This window comes from Pseudophryne corroboree, chromosome 1 (genome assembly GCF_028390025.1).
Source record: "Pseudophryne corroboree isolate aPseCor3 chromosome 1, aPseCor3.hap2, whole genome shotgun sequence".
In the NCBI taxonomy this organism is placed as follows: Eukaryota; Metazoa; Chordata; class Amphibia; order Anura; family Myobatrachidae; genus Pseudophryne; species Pseudophryne corroboree.
Genome location: NC_086444.1, coordinates 54251567 through 54270471, shown reverse-complemented (window position 1 = coordinate 54270471; position 18905 = coordinate 54251567). Strand labels below are relative to the sequence as shown.

Here is an 18905-nt window from a genome sequence, read left to right as displayed (position 1 = left end):
CGCCTCAGCCTGGATGTGCAGTGCGGGCGTGGCGTGGTCGGATTCCCTGACTAAAAATATTGATACCCTAGATAGGGACAGTATATTACTGACGATAGAGCATTTGAAAGATGCATTTTTATATATGCGTGATGCACAGAGGGATATTTGCCGACTGGCATCAAGAGTTAGCGCGCTGTCCATTTCTGCTAGAAGAGGTTTATGGACGCGGCAGTGGTCAGGTGATGCGGATTCTAAAAGGCACATGGAAGTATTGCCTTATAAGGGGGAGGAGTTATTTGGGGTAGGTCTATCAGACCTGGTAGCCACGGCAACTGCTGGAAAATCCACATTTTTACCCCAGATAGCTTCTCAACCTAAGAAGACGCCGTATTATCAGGCGCAGTCCTTTCGGCCCCATAAGGGCAAGCGGGCAAAAGGCGCCTCATTTCTGCCCCGTGGCAGAGGGAGAGGAAAAAGGCTGCAACAAACAGCCAGTTCCCAGGAACAAAAGCCCTCTCCCGCCTCCGCAAAGTCCTCAGCATGACGCTGGGGCTTTACAAGCGGACTCAGGCACGGTGGGGGCCCGTCTCAAGAAGTTCAGTGCGCAGTGGACCCACTCGCAAGTGGACCCCTGGATCCTTCAGGTGGTATCTCAGGGGTACAAATTGGAATTCGAGACGTCTCCCCCTCGCCGTTTTCTAAAGTCTGCTTTACCGACGTCTCCCTCAGACAGGGAGGCAGTATTGGAAGCCATTCACAAGCTGTATTCCCAGCAGGTGATAATCAAGGTACCCCTCCAACAGGGAAAGGGGTACTATTCCACACTATTTGTGGTACCGAAGCCGGACGGCTCGGTGAGACCAATTTTAAATCTAAAATCCTTGAACACTTACATACAAAGGTTCAAATTCAAGATGGAGTCACTCAGAGCAGTGATTGCAAACCTGGAAGAAGGGGACTATATGGTCTCTCTGGACATCAAAGATGCTTACCTACATGTCCCAATTTACCCTTCTCACCAAGGGTACCTCAGGTTTGTGGTACAGAACTGTCACTATCAGTTTCAGACGCTGCCGTTTGGATTGTCCACGGCACCCCGGGTCTTTACCAAGGTAATGGCCGAAATGATGATACTCCTTCGAAAGAAGGGAGTTTTAGTTATCCCTTACTTGGACGATCTCCTGATAAGGGCAAGATCCAGGGAACAGTTGGAAGTCGGGGTAGCACTATCTCAGATAGTGCTGCGGCAGCACGGTTGGATTCTCAATATTCCAAAATCGCAGCTGATCCCGACGACACGCCTTCTATTCCTAGGGATGATCCTGGACACAGTCCAGAAAAAGGTGTTTCTCCCGGAGGAGAAAGCCAGGGAGTTATCCGAGCTAGTCAGAAATCTCCTAAAACCAGGCCAAGTCTCAGTGCATCAATGCACAAGGGTCCTGGGATAGATGGTGGCTTCTTACGAAGCAATCCCATTCGGCAGATTCCACGCAAGAACCTTCCAGTGGGATCTGCTAGACAAATGGTCCAGGTCGCATCTTCAGATGCATCAGCGGATAATCTTGCCACCAAGGACAAGGGTGTCTCTCCTGTGGTGGTTGCAGAGTGCTCATCTTCTAGAGGGCCGCAGATTCGGCATTCAGGACTGGGTCCTGGTGACCACGGATGCCAGCCTGAGAGGCTGGGGAGCAGTCACACAGGGAAAAAATTTCCAGGGCTTGTGGTCAAGCCTGGAGACATCACTTCACATAAATATCCTGGAGCTAAGGGCCATCTACAATGCTCTAAGCCTAGCAAGACCTCTGCTTCAAGGTCAGCCGGTGCTGATCCAGTCAGACAACATCACGGCAGTCGCCCACGTAAACAGACAGGGCGGCACAAGAAGCAGGAGGGCAATGGCAGAAGCTGCGAGGATTCTTCGCTGGGCGGAAAATCATGTGATAGCACTGTCAGCAGTGTTCATTCCGGGAGTGGACAACTGGGTAGCAGACTTCCTCAGCAGACACGACCTCCACCCGGGAGAGTGGGGACTTCACCCAGAAGTCTTCCACATGATTGTGAAACGTTGGGAAAAACCAAAGGTGGACATGATGGCGTCCCGCCTCAACAAAAAACTAGACAGGTATTGCGCCAGGTCAAGGGACCCTCAGGCAATAGCTGTGGACGCTCTGGTAACACCGTGGGTGTACCAGTCAGTGTATGTGTTCCCTCCTCTGCCTCTCATACCCAAGGTACTGAGAATCATAAGAAGGAGAGGAGTAAGGACTATACTCGTGGCTCCGGATTGGCCAAGAAGGACTTGGTACCCGGAACTTCAAGAGATGCTCACAGAGGACCCGTGGCCTCTACCTCTAAGAAGGGATCTGCTCCAGCAGGGACCCTGTCTGTTCCAAGACTTACCGCGGCTGCGTTTGACGGCATGGCGGTTGAACACCGGATCCTGAAGGAAAAAGGCATTCCGGATGAAGTCATCCCTACCCTGATCAAAGCCAGGAAGGATGTAACCGCACAGCATTATCACCGTATTTGGCGTAAATATGTTGCGTGGTGCGAGGCCAGGAAGGCCCCTACAGAGGAATTTCAACTGGGTCGTTTCCTGCATTTCCTGCAAACAGGACTGTCTATGGGCCTAAAATTAGGGTCCATTAAGGTTCAAATTTCGGCCCTGTCGATTTTCTTCCAGAAAGAACTGGCTTCAGTTCCTGAAGTTCAGACGTTTGTCAAGGGGGTACTGCATATACAGCCTCCTTTTGTGCCTCCAGTGGCACCTTGGGATCTCAATGTAGTTTTGGGGTTCCTAAAATCACATTGGTTTGAACCACTCACCACTGTGGACTTAAAATATCTCACATGGAAAGTGGTAATGCTGTTGGCCCTGGCTTCAGCCAGGCGTGTCTCAGAATTGGCGGCTTTATCCTATAAAAGCCCTTACCTAATTTTTCATACGGACAGGGCAGAATTGAGGACTCGTCCTCAATTTCTCCCTAAGGTGGTTTCAGCGTTTCACCTGAACCAGCCTATTGTGGTACCTGCGGCTACTAGGGACTTGGAGGACTCCAAGTTGCTGGACGTAGTCAGGGCCCTGAAAATATATGTTTCCAGGACGGCTGGAGTCAGGAAATCTGACTCGCTGTTTATCCTGTATGCACCCAACAAGCTGGGTGCTCCTGCTTCTAAGCAGACTATTGCTCGTTGGATTTGTAGTACAATTCAGCTTGCACATTCTGTGGCAGGCCTGCCACAGCCAAAATCTGTAAAAGCCCATTCCACAAGGATGGTGGGCTCATCTTGGGCGGCTGCCCGAGGGGTCTCGGCGTTACAACTTTGCCGAGCAGCTACTTGGTCAGGGGCAAACACGTTTGCTAAATTCTACAAATTTGATACCCTGGCTGAGGAGGACCTGGAGTTCTCTCATTCGGTGCTGCAGAGTCATCCGCACTCTCCCGCCCGTTTGGGAGCTTTGGTATAATCCCCATGGTCCTTACGGAGTTCCCAGCATCCACTAGGACGTCAGAGAAAATAAGAATTTACTTACCGATAATTCTATTTCTCGTAGTCCGTAGTGGATGCTGGGCGCCCATCCCAAGTGCGGATTGTCTGCAATACTTGTACATAGTTATTGTTACAAAAATCGGGTTATTATTGTTGTGAGCCATCTTTCCAGAGGCTCCTCTGTTATCATGCTGTTAACTGGGTTCAGATCACAGGTTATACGGTGTGATTGGTGTGGCTGGTATGAGTCTTACCCGGGATTCAAAATCCTTCCTTATTGTGTACGCTCGTCCGGGCACAGTATTCTAACTGAGGCTTGGAGGAGGGTCATAGGGGGAGGAGCCAGTGCACACCAGGTAGTCCTAAAGCTTTACTTTTGTGCCCAGTCTCCTGCGGAGCCGCTATTCCCCATGGTCCTTACGGAGTTCCCAGCATCCACTACGGACTACGAGAAATAGAATTATCGGTAAGTAAATTCTTATTATTTGTCCTTTGGCCAATGTTTATCAATACGTTATGCATGGATTTTTTCAGTTTTAAAATAAAGTTTCGGGATAACTGTGACACAGCCTTGAGAAAGGGATAAGTTATCCCGAAACGCATCGCCCATACCTGCCAGTGCCTTTTTCATGGACTACCAGCGCATCACCTGCCGCATTGGGTATAAGCCTGAGGAGCCTAGCAGGGTGTACCCGGGTACACTGCAACACATACCACTCGCTGGCTCCTCCACATTCATGCAGTATGAAGTATGAGACTTTATTTTAAAACTGCATATGTGATCAGCGCCAGAAAGCGTGAACACCGTTTCTTTGTACAAAAATGACTCTGGCTTTTTTAGGGTAGCCAGATTGATCACCCGTCTGGCAGCTCCTGGAGTCAGGACCAGCATACCTAATTACATTGCATACGTTAATACATTTGGGCTCAGGTTACTTGGCATTGCCCGTGTGTTCACAGTAAGTCACCGCCCCTTCCCCATCCCCAACTGATTGACATGCTGCAGCTTTGGGGGCACTGCGACCGTTGGCGCAGACTGAGATCTGCACTTGCGCAGCTCTAAAAACATCGCCATGTACTCAGATCATTGGGTGTACATACATCTCTGAATCTGGCTCTTCAAGATGAAATGTGAGTAATTTTACTATTATTTCATGATGATTCTGGTTTAGTTTATTTGTAGCCAGACATTGGTCTGTGTTTTATTGTTCTGGAATCCGGGAAAGCTTTAGGTAGCGGAAGACTTATAAGTTTTAGTCATAATTTGCTCCCCATCTATTTGTAGTGAGATATCCAGGAAGGAAATCTGTGTATAGTTACCAGTGAATAATAAATTATTATTTATCTGGAGGACATCACCATCCCAAATGAAAGCTAGATCATCTCTGTAGTGGCCATAGAAGACTGCTTTGTCCCCACATCCACCTTCCATATGTATTCCTACTCAAATTGACCCATATATACAGTGGAATGGCAGACCACAGGGCATAGCTTGTGCCCATGGCAAACAAAACCGTGCAACAGATTAAATAAGACTGACTTAAGAATACAGTTACGATGACTCCTTAAGGTTCAACGATTAGCTTTTAAGAAGTGTTTCAGCAGTAATGCGTCATACAACTTTTATTCTATGGTCAAATAAAGTGTGTCATTTGTAATATGAGATGTCGGCAAAGCAGCACATGGTTGCCAGTTATAAAGGTTCGAGTAATTTTCCGATTACCTTCGGATCAGAAAGGCAGAGATTTGTTTCTGCAGACTTTTCTTTGTCAGAAAATCCTTCGGAGCTTTTTGCACTATTCAATTCTTGAGGAGACTGTGTGTCAGTGCTGGACATTGTCACAGTGAAGGGGTGAGTTGAGTCTCCATGCCAACAGCAAAGGGGCTTTCCTCACACCGCTAGATCTCCAGGATGTTTTCCTCACACCGCTAGATCTCCAGGATGTTTTCCTCACACCGCTAGATCTCCAGGATGTTTTCCTCACACCGCCAGATCTCCAGGGTGTTTTCCTCACACCGCCAGATCTCCAGGATGTTTTCCTCACACCGCCAGATCTCCAGGATGTTTTCCTCACAGCGCCAGATCTCCAGGATGTTTTCCTCACACCGCTAGATCTCCAGGATGTTTTCCTCACACCGCTAGATCTCCAGGATGTTTTCCTCACACCGCTAGATCTCCAGGGTGTTTTCCTCACACCGCCAGATCTCCAGGATGTTTTCCTCACACCGCCAGATCTCCAGGATGCTTCCTCTCATGTCGCAGTGACCGTTCAGAACAGGAAGTTCCACTATCTGCATTTGAGGCCTGGCCACGTCTCTATGCTGCTAGAATTAAGAAAATGAGTGGTCCAGATGTGACCATATTTGGATGACCTCCTGGTGATAGCAAGGTCAGAATATACTGTCAGTTCCAAGACCATGCTAGTAATACACTATTTAAAAGAGCATGGCTGAATTGTGAACAAGACAAAGATTCCTCTCATCCCATTGCAGTATATATCTAGGTATGGGTGACCGGCGAACAGGATTCCGGCGGTCAGCATACAAACGCAGGGATCCCAGCTGCCAGAATGCAAGCACCCTTGCTTGATCGCTGCGCTCCCCATGCTGCGCTCGCCACAGGTTCTATTCTCACTCTATGCTGTTGTGGACACCCACGAGTGGGAATAGAACTCTGCCCCCTGCCAGCATTCTGGCGGTATGCTGATCGCCGGGATCCCGACCACTGGGATATTGACTACATCCGTATAGAATACCTGGGCATGCAAATAATAACTGTACAAACAAAGTAGCTCTGTCAGAAGAAAATTGTGATAAGTCCTGGGTGCATCAGCGGAAATAGTATGAAGAAGGGCTTCAGATCTTGGTAATGTTTTCCTCCTTCATAGGGGTGGTCTCCTGGGTAGGGTGGCACATGTTACATCTTAATCTGGAATGGCCGGCGCTGTGGGGTCACAAGCAGACTTGGATCGCAACCTCAGGATTTAAAAGAAAATAAAAACACCGAAAGGTCCCTCACCAGGTGGCAAAAATCCCAAACTAAAGACACAAGGAATGTCTCTCTTGCATCTGGAAGGGCTCGTGCTTATGGTAGACTTCAGGGCTGCAGGCTGGGAGCTCCCTTACTGATGAAGATGGTGCATGGTCACTAGAAGGGAAGAAATGTTGCATACACTGGAAGCTACAGCACTATGTTATGCCTCTCAGTTTCACGAACCGTTATTGGGGAAGTATCTTTGAGTTTTCTCATACAAGAGATAGTGAAGCACCAGAGCAATGCTACGATGGTGGGAGGTAGCCAAGCGGATCTTGGGCTGGAAGAAAGCAAAGATGTCTTTGTAATGGGCAAGGAAAATGCAGCGGCCGGCTAGTTAAGCTTAAGGGGATAGGTGTCAGCACCAAGATGTCTCCTAGCTGTTGAATTTATTTTGATTATATTACTATAGAAATGCGCCCTGAGCATGCACCTGCTTATTACACTTCTGTCTGTTATTTACTAACTAGCGGCTTTTCAGTAACGCCTCTTGTAGGCGCTTCTTGCCGCAGAATTAACAAGCGCTTCTTTTGCAGTTAGTATCTTAGTATTTTCCTTTTTATATGCTGCAGCCAGAACCCCTGAGAGACGGTGGCTTTGCAAAGCGGTGTATTAGTAAATATAACCCAAAGGGTCTTAGAAATACAGAACAACTGATCGGGATTTCAACAGGACATTAGGCAGTCCTTTCTATGCAAACCATTTCCAAATGGATCCGGCAACTTATCATAAAGGCATACAAGAGTAATGGGATAGAGGTGCCAGAGATACTGAGAACCAGCTCTGCACAAGTGGTTCCAACCTCTTTGCCAATAAGGGCTCAGGATTTGGTGACAGAGCTCTGCAAGAAAGCAGGTTGGACATCTATACACGCCTGCTCTAGTGGGAGGTGGTTGATAAATAGACATTTAAAAGATAGACAGTCAGTAGGTCAACACCATATGGTCAAAAGTCCAACAGCCTAAAGGTCGACAGGTTTTTTTAGAGTTTTGTCAAGATTTTACTTTCGGATCGGGCTGAGAAATTGGGTGAAAAGTGGCCAAATCGGGTGTTTTTGACATCCAATCCGATGCGTGGTCCCGTGTGCATCGGGGCTGAGTCGGTGGTCGGACGTGCTGCACATAGGATAAATTGGAAACGCAGCCACCAGGGGCACATCGCAGCTAGTTTTTTAGCACCTACGATATATCGCATACGATTTCTCGAGTGTCTTCACTTGAGTGGCTTTTCTCTGGATCCTTCCACCCACCTGCACAGCGGCGACAGCAGCAGCAGCATGCGATAAATCACGTGTGAAAAATGGCACATCAAGTACCAAATCGGCCCAAGTCGCAGTAATGTACGGGGGCCGTTTGGAGCTGATTGGCTGGTACTTTATCTCTCTCTAAGGCTTAGTCCGTCTTCCCACTAGTGTGAATTGGATGGAGCTGACATATATAAATGAGTAGCAAATCAAGAATGAACCACTTGACCTACGAGTCAGCTATTGTATAGTACAGTAGGGATGCGGTTAAGATGCCGACGGCAGAATTCTGCCAGCCGGCATGCCAGCCATAAGTATTGTGGGCAGTTATGGCTGGGGTATTAGGTTTAGGTGCTTCCCTGGGAGGGTTAGGCAGAAGAAGGGGGGGGGGGGGGGGGGGGGAGTTAAGGTTAGGCTGCGGGGAGGGGGTTAGGCACCACTCCTGCGGGGAGTCTTACCTCCCCCCTGTCGCGATTTCAGCTATCGAGATGCTGGCGCCTGTATTCTGACCATCGGCATATCATACTGAATCCGTACAGTATGTATTGTTTTACACTGTGAAAAGTTGATTGCAGGATACCTCAGGCAGAAAGACTTGTATGCATTGGAGACAGTACTTCCACCATACTAAACGCTTAACCGCCAATTTCTTTACTCTCCATATCTCCTAGTACATCTGCATGTTTAGGTGTTTGTTGTTTATATAATTTTCCTGGAGCATCTAGCATACTATACTTAATTCGGGTGAATTACACTTTATCAATATCTAACTGTTGTGTGTTACATTAATGGGTTCTGTGCATGATACACGGAAGGGGATGGGGGTTCTCTCACTCCTATTTCCTCAAGGTTGGTGGCTGCAGATTTGAGTGAGATTTACCGTCGTAGATCACCGCGATGTACTGTGTGGCTGCACACGATTGTCTGTCATATACGCCACCGTCAACTTCTCTACGCATTCTGCGCACCTCTACAGGGTGCAAGGAGAGAGTATCTGTATTCCATTCCAGAACAGAATTGCCTTTAATTGACTCACCTCTTATAGCTTCTATAAGCCATTCCTAGCATTTGCGCGAACAGATCTGGTATTTTCTTGTGGTTTCATGTCAGTTATACTTGAAATATATCATCCGTAAATTAAATTAACATAGTAATAACAAGAACAGATCTCTGTAGCCTTCCTTCGAATACAAAACTCTTTTGTAAATACCACCAGAAAGCAGTAGGGGGCACTGCGAGTCAGATTTACTGTACATTTTGATGAATTGCTGCTTGTGGCAAAAGTGTATTTCTTATCTCGACATAAAATTATCGCTGTCTGTCATTTGTTATTAATTACCTGCTGTTTCAGTGTTCTTGCAGAATTGAATTGTATTTGTGTAACCTAGATATTTAGGATACTTCCAACTCTAAAAGAACCAATATCTGCCTTTGTATAATATATATATATATATATATATATATATATATATATATATATAGTGTCCATACCTTGATATGAAGGGTTCAGATGGTAACCCAAACAAAATTAAAATTAAAAAATAAAGTGGAAATACTGAATGTCCCTCAAAACACCCTGATAAGTGGCCTCCTGTCCTGTCTGTAATAAAGTGCTGAATTAATGACACCCTCCATTCAGAAGTGAGATTAACGAAAATTAATTGAATTAACAAATGTGACTGTTGGGGTTGTTGTAAGGATTTACTCGGAACCTTGTGATAGAAGTTTCCTTTGTTTGTCTGACTTATACGAATGTACACAACTCTATCTCTCTCTATCCCGTGTGCAGGTGCCCTGGATCGTTGTGTGATGGGCATCACGGCTGTGGAGATACTAAACGCGTGTGATGAAGCCGTTCCTGCCGCTGTGGACGCTCTGAGTCATTCAGCCGTGAACCTAAAGCAGGCGATGACCAGGCGCAGTCTCGCTGCCTTGAAGACTGTTGCGCATCACAAGCTGCAGACCCTCGCCACCAACCTCCTGGCATCAGAAGCGTCCGACAAAGTAAGTCCACTCATCCACTGGCCGTGCCAGTCATCCGGCGTCTTCTGTGCGTAGATGATCCGAGCTTTCCTGTAAACAAAGCGATCACTGACTTGCATAGGTTTCATTTTTTTATAGTAATGAAATCTATGTTTTAAACTGTTCATGAAATACTCTACATATGCACAAGCTGTTGCTCTTATCTGATAACGTAACGTGGGAACAGACAGATATAGCTGATCATTTCCTGAAAATATCTCATTATTTCTAAAGGTGCATACACACTTGCGGAGAAAATGAGCGACGTTGCTCGTTTTCACCCTTCCTGAGCGGCGCCCATTTTCACCCTTCCTGAGCGTCAGCGCCCATTTTTACCCTTCCTGAGCGAGAGCGCCCATTTTCACCCTTCCTGAACAACGTTGCTCACTTTCACCCTTCCTGAGTGACGTTGCTCACCTTCTCGGCAAGTATGTATGCCGCCGCTAACCAGCGATGCGCTGCCCCGCGGGTCGTTAACGACCCCTCACTGTCGGCCGTGCAGGCAGCTCAGTCTGGACTGTCGGCCACGGCGTGACGTCAATATGGTCGTCATATCGCTCAGTTTGTTCGCCCTGTCGCATACCGGCCCGGGAGGGGAAACACTAGGTGACGTCGTTCATAGAGCAAGTCGCCAACTGTGTACCAACCTTTAATCATGCATTGCTGAGTTTTGTTTGAGGACAGGGAAACATATACATATTAAGATGATATAAAGTATCCAAATACACCTGTATAAATCATTAAAACTGAGCAAGTATACAGTATATCATAAAGCAAAGGCCAGGATCATTTGCCATATGAGTCTGATAAGGAACCTGGGAACGTATAGTGGGTCCTTGTGATTATTACCATAGGTATGGCTTCCCCAGTGGGTTACGGCCTTTCCTGTATCCTTTCTACATACCGGAACAATCTCACACCTGAACTACTAGAACCGTTACTCTATGAAATTAATAGAGTCCAAGGCTTGGCCTCTCCCTATGATCCCTTACTAAATCAATCCAATAGAGTCCAATCCAAATCAGTCCAATAGACAGCAGCACATTTTAAGTCAACCTTCCCGGAGGTCCTTCGTATTACTGCATTACATATAATCGGCGATAAGACGGCATGCCTGGAAACAAATCAGCGGCTCTTGGAACCACTTGGACGCGATGTGTCCCTTTCCAACAGTAATCGGTGTGGGCTTTATAGTACAATTAGGGGTAGTGGCAGGAGAGCTCGCCCGACCCTGTTTTTCCTGCATTGTAAAATACACAATGTGTGACTACACTGCAGCCTCATACCGTGGTAATTGTTGCCCGGCTTAGCAGCAAAAAAACAATTACACGGGAGAGAAGAGCTTTAAGACGATGAATCTGCCAGAGAGATAATCACTTTATGAAAAATGTATGCTGATGGAATCATTAGGAAGTGTTTGCACTGCTCTCCCGTGAAGCCACTGCTGCGTCTGTGAGCCGAAGATATAATTCCACTCCTTGTGAATGTCCCCAGCCATCGCTGAGCAGATTTATTCCCAGCTGATGGCCATTCTGCACGGTCTCACTGTAGAGGTGGCCCCTCGGCAGAGAGCTTGTAGCCGTACTATGGTGGAACGTTGATACTTTTTCTGTGTTTCTCCTACTTTTTATTAGGTTATCTCTTTGTCAGGAAAGTGTATTTTGGCCCGGTAATACAATAATTCCCTGCAGGCACTGCCTTTACTGGCACAGTTTGAGCAGCGAGCTCCTGTCCTGTCTTGCAGATTAATAATTTAGTGCTGCAGTTCTCCGATTACCAGGCGGAAGGAAGGAAAGACCAGGCCAGCGGCTCACAGCTCTTCCTTGTTAAGTGGTGGAAAGTTTTTTTTGGTGGTTTTATTTCTTCCCATTGCTCGCCAAATTAACCCTTCACCAGCCATACCCCTCCTCGGTGCACGCCGTCGCAAAGTGGTAACTTGCGGTTTTATCTATCGGGGGCAAACGTGCGAAGTCTGGAAAATGCAAAAAAACATTTTTTTAACGGTGTGTTGAGGGGCATCGTATAGCCTGCATGTAGCAGACATTGAGGGCTAAAAAAAATACATGCAAGTGAAGCGGCCAAATTGTAAGCAGAGGCGGGCATATGTGTGGGCAAGCCAGTTTCCAGGTTTGCTAACATTTTTATCTCGGCCTAATTAAATGTGTACGCCCACCATAAAGTGTACAGTATTGTTACCTTTGCTCCTCACGGTAAGATCCAAAACGCCTCCCCCTGAGCTTATTTTGTTACATTTCTTTCAGAGCTAGTAGCGTTTTCTTCACTAAGATGAGAAGAAAGTGTACTCTGATGAATCAACTCATCTTGCATGTGTTTATTTTGTAAATGCAGTATTTATCTATTGTACAGAAATTCAGGTACATGAGAAAATGGCGGATCTTACGCTAGGAGGAAACTTAGTTTTTTTCATTTAAATTGCTGCTTTTTGGTTCTTTATTGTGACTGGAAAGATTGAAGCCACTTCAGGATGATCTGCAATATGTCTGTATCTGTTGGAACAGGAAGGGTCTGCCCTCATTTGGTTTGTGTTCTACAAAAAGTTTGTACATTTCTTGCAAACCATCTATTTAATAAAGAGCAAATGTATCTCAAGCTAAAGAAAAGACTACCACCATGGTTTCTTCATAAAGCTAGCAATGCCTACTAATATACTGACACAAGTCCCGTCTCCGAGGTATCCCAAGTGTTCTTTGGTTTCTGAGCTGCATCCAGTAGTCTGTTCGCTTGTGTTTCTGATTTTACGTATAAAAGATTTTGGTTTTTCTATGCCCACTAATCTCATGAAATTCCTTTCTAGAACATAAAGTGCCGAGGTCACGGTGAACTGCAAACCGTTTACAATACGAAACGCATCGGTTCCGAGTTGCTGCATATTTAGAGAAATTAAAGAGAAAACTGTAATAGGCCCCGATATGGAAACGTATTAAATACCGCTGTACCATCACAGAACAATGGTCCGTTTTGCTAAATCAGGACTATTACATTTGACTCATTCATTAATTACTACGGGCTAATTGATCTACTGGGGCTATTCATGTTAACCCATAACTCCGGGAACTTATTCTGGGTTCTGTGGGATAATGTGCGAGGAGAAGGGGCTATGATTGAATAGCCTCGGGCGTTAAAGCCCAAGGCTACAACCCTTTTCCTGGCGCGGAAAATCCTGTATCTAATTGAATGTGGCCCATAATGGTGGAAATTGCAGTTCATTTTTTCTGCAACTGAAATATTCCCTGTCTTTTCCAGCGCCTGTATTATTTTTAAATGATTCCTCTTCCTAGATTTGCTTAGCAAACTAATTGGCTGTAGGAGATCTGATCTTCTTCAGCCCTCATAATGCAGCGTGTGATTGATGCATTTAATTTAGCTCCTGCAAATTGCAGGTTAAAAAGCTAGTTGGTGTGCTTGTACCTTTCACCCTCTTTCTCTTCCAAAACTGTATTTTAAAGCTCCGGATGGAATTATGGAAACGGACAATATTTCTTTTCTGACCAGCAAACAACTTGCAGATACTATTGGAAGGATTGTCCCCTGGACTGGCCGCTTGCTACCATAAATGACACACTAAGACGGCTTGTCTCTGCCAGGTAGCACTATTTGAATTTTTTAGAATCTTTGTAGCATTTGCACACATTTGCGTACTTAGGGGGTCATTCCGAGTTGATCGTACGTAGCAACTTTTTGCTGCCCGTGCGATCAACTAGACGCCGCCTATGGGGGAGTTTATTTCTGCATAGCAGGGCTGCGATCGCTTGTGCACACCTGCTATGCAAAAAAAGTTTCCTGTAAAAGAAGACCTGGGTAAGAGTTACTTACCCTGTGCGATCGTTCCAGCGTTGCAGGTCCCGGAATTGACGTCAGACATCCGCCCTCCAAACGCCTGGACACGCCTGCGTTGGTCTCGCCACTCCCCGAAAACGGTGAGTTGCCGCCCGGATCCGTCTTCCTCCTGTCAATCTTCTTGCGGTCGCCGCTGCAACCGCTTTCTTCGCTAGCTGCGTTGCCGGGCAACAACGCGCCTGTGCAATGCGGCCGCCGCGCATGCGCAGTTCCGACCCGATTGCACAGCTGCGAAGAAGCGTATAGTGTGATCGGGTCATAATGACCCCCTTAATCTCCCCCCTTACGTGCACTTCTATGTAAGATGTCACATATTTTCATATTGATCTACTCTGTTCGGGAGCAGTGCTTCTCATCTCTATGGCATTCCAGCCCTCTACGTTTCTCTTTGGGCTGTAGGTATTAATAACACCTTATAACATGACATCCACACAATTCCTGCTCTTAGATATGGGACAGATGGGCAATATTTGAGCATGTTCCAAAGCTTGAAAAAATATAAAACTACTACGTAAGCCTGCGCCTACTGCTGTAAAATACTGTACGGTTCCCCACCATCCTATAATTTTCTGCTCACCTCTTTGGGCTCTAAGGGAATATTGTCGATGTTGGTCGCAGAGTGATTCCTTTCCGACCACTCGCAATTGAATCACCCGCTATAATGTCACACGCTATGCAAAATGTCATTAATTAAATAAATCTCTCTGTTGTAGCCTCAGCCTGTTACTGTCCCAACTGCTACACTTTTGCAACCGGGGCTGCATCCAAATGAAATGAACAGGCTAAGGGTTGTTTCATAGTGCACAGCGGCAGCTTTGTGCATTTACTTTATATATTTAAATCCCGTTTTATTCACAATTTTGCAAAGCCGACTCTTCTTGCACAGACTGCTGCTGTTTGCTCCGATCAGGTAGATTCAGAACATGATGCTGTGGAACAGGTGAGACGGATGTCTTATGTAAATGTGATGAAACTGTCCACGGACCTGGGTGATTGATAAGTGTACATATGTGTCGGTATGTTGCTCGTTCTCTCCACATGACACAGTGCTATGAAACAATGGGTGCGACAGTGCTATGAAACAATGGGTGCGACAGTGCTATGAAACAATGGGTGCGACAGTGCTATGAAACAATGGGTGCGACAGTGCTATGAAACAATGGGTGCTGGTTATTCTGCTATGTAATCCACGTTCCTTACTGAATCCTTGTATTTGTGTGCGCACACAGACACACAGGAAGAGGGAACCTTTTCTCCTATGGACATTGGTAAAAGCCAAATTACTGGAGACACGGGCATCTAGCTAAATAATGGTCCTTTTCCCTCCTTGTCTCTCATAGAGCAGAGTGAGAGCAGCGCTGACCTTTTCCTCCGCTCTCTCCGTCTTGGGCTGATTGACTTGATCTTTCTCGCCCTATGGTCACAGGCTGGAATTGCCTTTTCCTGTAGCCTGGCTGTACCAGGTTTGAGCAGATGCTTACTGTTCTAGTGCACTGTAACTTACTACATGAGTGGGTACTAGCAGTTTCTCCCGGTGTTACCTGTGTGTATTTTGTGTCTTTTTTTAATTCTTTTTCCCGCACATTATACGTATACGCATTATACATTAGTGTGACTGTGATGACGTTTGTTGGGGTTTTTTATCCCCAAGAGAAATATTTAATAGAGAATCTAGCACACTGTATTAAGTGGAATTCATTTTTCTGTGTTATCATGACAGCTCTGTTTTATAAAGTGCTGTAATAAAATCTGAAAAGCGGAGACTACAGTCACTCCAGCTGCTGTTACATCACTAGCCCCGCCCTTGTATATGAAACTACCAAACCACACAGTGACTTTCTGCAAAGCAAGTCTATCCACTACGGTGTCTCTCATCACTTAGAGAAGCAACAATGTGCAGAGTTATAGAATTGGTGTGCATATTTACTGAAAGTACCCTTTGCCTTCAAAATCGCATAATTTCTTCTAGGTACACTTGCACACGGTTTTTGAAGTAAGTCGGCAGGGAAGTTGTTCCAGACATCTTGGAGAACTATCCACAGATCTTCTGTGGATGTAGGCTTGCTCAAATCCTTCTGTATCTTCATATAATCCCAGACAGACACGAGATTATGTTGAGATCAGGGCTCTGTGGGGGCCATTTCATCACTTCCAGGACTCCTTGTTCTTCTTTATGCTGAAGATAGTTCATTATGACATTAACTGTATGCTTGGGGTCATTGTCCTGCTGCAGAATACATGTGGAGCCAATCAGATGCCTCCCTGATGGTATTGCTTGATGGATAAGTAACAGCCTAGTGCCTAGATCCCCAGCCGGCTACAGTGGACATGTGCGACATCTTGCTACTGTTATGAGATCTCCCGTGCGCAGCCTTGAGTCGGCAGCCACAGCAGCCGCTTCAGTGGCTGTCGATGGGGCAACGACACCTGCAGCTGTTAAAATCAATAGCTGCAGGTGTTGGAACGGTCAGTGCTACTGACCGTTCTTACATTGTCCCACTTATCAACACGCTATGTTAAAGATCACAGTGGAAATAATGACAGGGGCACATAGCTCCCCTGTCACCTTGCACATACCGCCGCATTAGTACATAGGGGGGTAAGTGGCATCAGTGCACATAACGGGCGCTGATACCACCTCCCCTCGATATTACAGATTCAGACATCTACCCCATTGTTCTGACTGTACATCCATCACTGGTGGTGATCTATATGTTCTATTTTTATCCTGTAGTGATTCAATATATGGACTATTAGGCGCTCATTCCAAGTTTGGAGCAAAAAAAAAAAAAAGGAACAACTTTGCCCCTGGACAACCATGTTACAATGCAAAGGTTGCAATTACATGTATTATTTTTCCCTGCAATGCAAATACTGGCTGCTTTTGCATGTAGCCCACAAATGCTGAGAAGCTTCACAATTACACGCCAATGTTCTGTAGATGCGAGTTTGGACACGCCCCTCACACATCTAACTCTCTCTGCACATGTTACATATGCCCCACTTGCAGAGCTACATGGTTTTACTCAGGTGCAAATTGGTCAACTGTCATTTACTCCCATCCATTCGCAGATTTTCGTTCCAACCAGCCAGATTGGAAGATAAAGATTTAGGTGTATGGGCACATTTTCTCTTTTTTATTTTGCTCTTTCTTTAAACTTTGAATCACCTCTTAGTGCATAAAAGATATTATTGCTTCACTTCCTTGCATGTCTCTATTTTAAATGTATTTATTTATGTTGCCCTTCTATGCATGTGGATATATTTCTTACGTTTTTTTTATGGGATACATATTTTTTGGCAAATATATATATATATATATATATATATATATATATATATATATATATATTTTTTAGTGTTAGTTTTTTGGGGGTGTTTTTCTACAAACTAACTTACCGGCCATCTAACTTCTTGCAAAACTATCTCTCTTTAGATGTGTAGTTGGCTCAGTGTTTACAGATATCACCAGCAGGGGGCAGCAGACCTCTTTTGTTGGCTCTGTCTCGGGTTGCGTTATTCTGCATACTGCTCAGTACGTGCCTGTCTTGTCCTTTTTGAATAACGTGCAGTGTACCCATAATAATATACAGTATACCTGTAATAGCATACAGTATACCCTTAACTTTTCTTTCCCTCCTACCAAATGTTCTGTGCCAAGGCTGTTAATTTACACCATACAATTAAAAATACATCACTGTTCTTTTTGCCTAACAATACCACCAATCTGCTGGTGGGGAGCAAACTGTCAATAAAAAAAATATCTGTATAAAGAAATGTAACAATGGCAGGTTTGGTTACACAGAAACAAACTTTTACAAAATTGAGTGTATGGATAAACTAGTATTAATAGACGTTCAAATTGCTTGTAAAAGTCCCTCAATATGTGCAATAAAATCTATATTATGCCTAAAAAAAAAAAAAAAAAAAAAAATTTTTTTTTATATATGTGTGTGTATATAATTAATATATATTTGTGTAAATGGCATAACAAATAAAATACCCTAAAGTATGCGCCAGTCACCGGATTGATTTTTCTGTAGCTCCCGCAGGCTGCGCCTCTTCCAGGGTTCACACTATACAATGCTCACTTAAGATGAGACATTGGGGGTCATTCCGAGTTGATCGTAGCTGTGCTAAATTTAGCACAGCTACGATCAGGCACTCAGACATGCGGGGGGCCGCCCAGCGCATGTCAGTGCCGCAACACCCCTCCCCTTCCCCAGAAATGCGAAAGCAGTGCTTACTCCCGGCCAGTGCAGCTCCTGCGGCTGGCCGGGAGAACCTCTTCGCTGCCCCGGGTCGCAGCTGCTGCGTGTGACGTCACGCAGACGCCGATGCCCGCCCCCCCAACGGTCCGGCCACGCCTGCGTTGGCCGGACCGCGCCCCCCCCTAAACGGCGGCTTAACGCCGCCGTCCAGCCCCCTCCTGCCCAGTGACCGCCTCTGCCTGTCAATCAGGCAGAGGCGAACGCTAGGGAACGACGGCCTTTGGCCGTCCGCCATGCGCCGGCGCACTGCGCGCCTGCACATGCGCAGTACCGACACGATCTCTGCGATAAACTGCAGCGAGCGATCGGGTCGGAATGACCCCCATTATCTCTTGTAAGGTAACATCTGATATCGTGGGTACACACTATGCACTTGTTACTTATCCAATCCTCACCCTTTATCTGCCCTAAACATGCTTAAACATCCAGTCCTGCCATGCAACTGATTCATTCACGATCATTTAAGATTCTATGTGTATACATATTATACAATTGTCTGTCCTATCTTACAATTCTCAGATGACCAACCAGATAATTGTTTAGGGCTTCAGTTAGACTAATCAAGCACCGCAGCACAGCATGTTCTACGTATTGCATGTAAAATGACACTTTTACCTTATTTCAGCCAACTGTAACATAAAGTTGGGACTATTCATTACAAGTGGTGCAGAGAACAGTACGTTTCCTATACCAACCAATCTGATCTGAATCATCAGTTTGTTTTCAACTTTACTGCTTAAAAAGCAAAGTGCTGACGTACGTTTGTGTGTTTGTTGTGAGTAGCACCACCGCTTCTATTTCCATATCTGTCCCCCAATTAAGGACACTTCACTGTCTAAGTGGAGATTTGTTTGCAGGTAATTACTGGATAAGTGTTCAGTCAGAATTGACATTGTAATTAGAGCTTACTGGGGGCAGTGTTTCTTCATCTTCGCTGTAAAATAAATTTGGTTACCAGAATTTTATTTGATTTCTCATTTCTGCAGTCACCCATGTGATGGGC

The 18905-nt window shown here is 45.7% G+C and overlaps 1 protein-coding gene across 7 annotated transcripts in view; it reads left to right on the top strand.

The window, feature by feature from the left end:
* The window catches only part of WDR7 (WD repeat domain 7), a 799383-nt gene that overhangs the window by 197102 nt on the left and 583376 nt on the right, over positions 1 to 18905 (top strand). For all 7 annotated transcript variants that reach the window (XM_063959708.1, XM_063959725.1, XM_063959718.1 and 4 more), the window contains one exon: positions 9541 to 9755. In XM_063959708.1, the coding sequence (XP_063815778.1) occupies positions 9541 to 9755 (215 nt within the window). The remainder of the gene's footprint in view (positions 1 to 9540; positions 9756 to 18905) is intronic.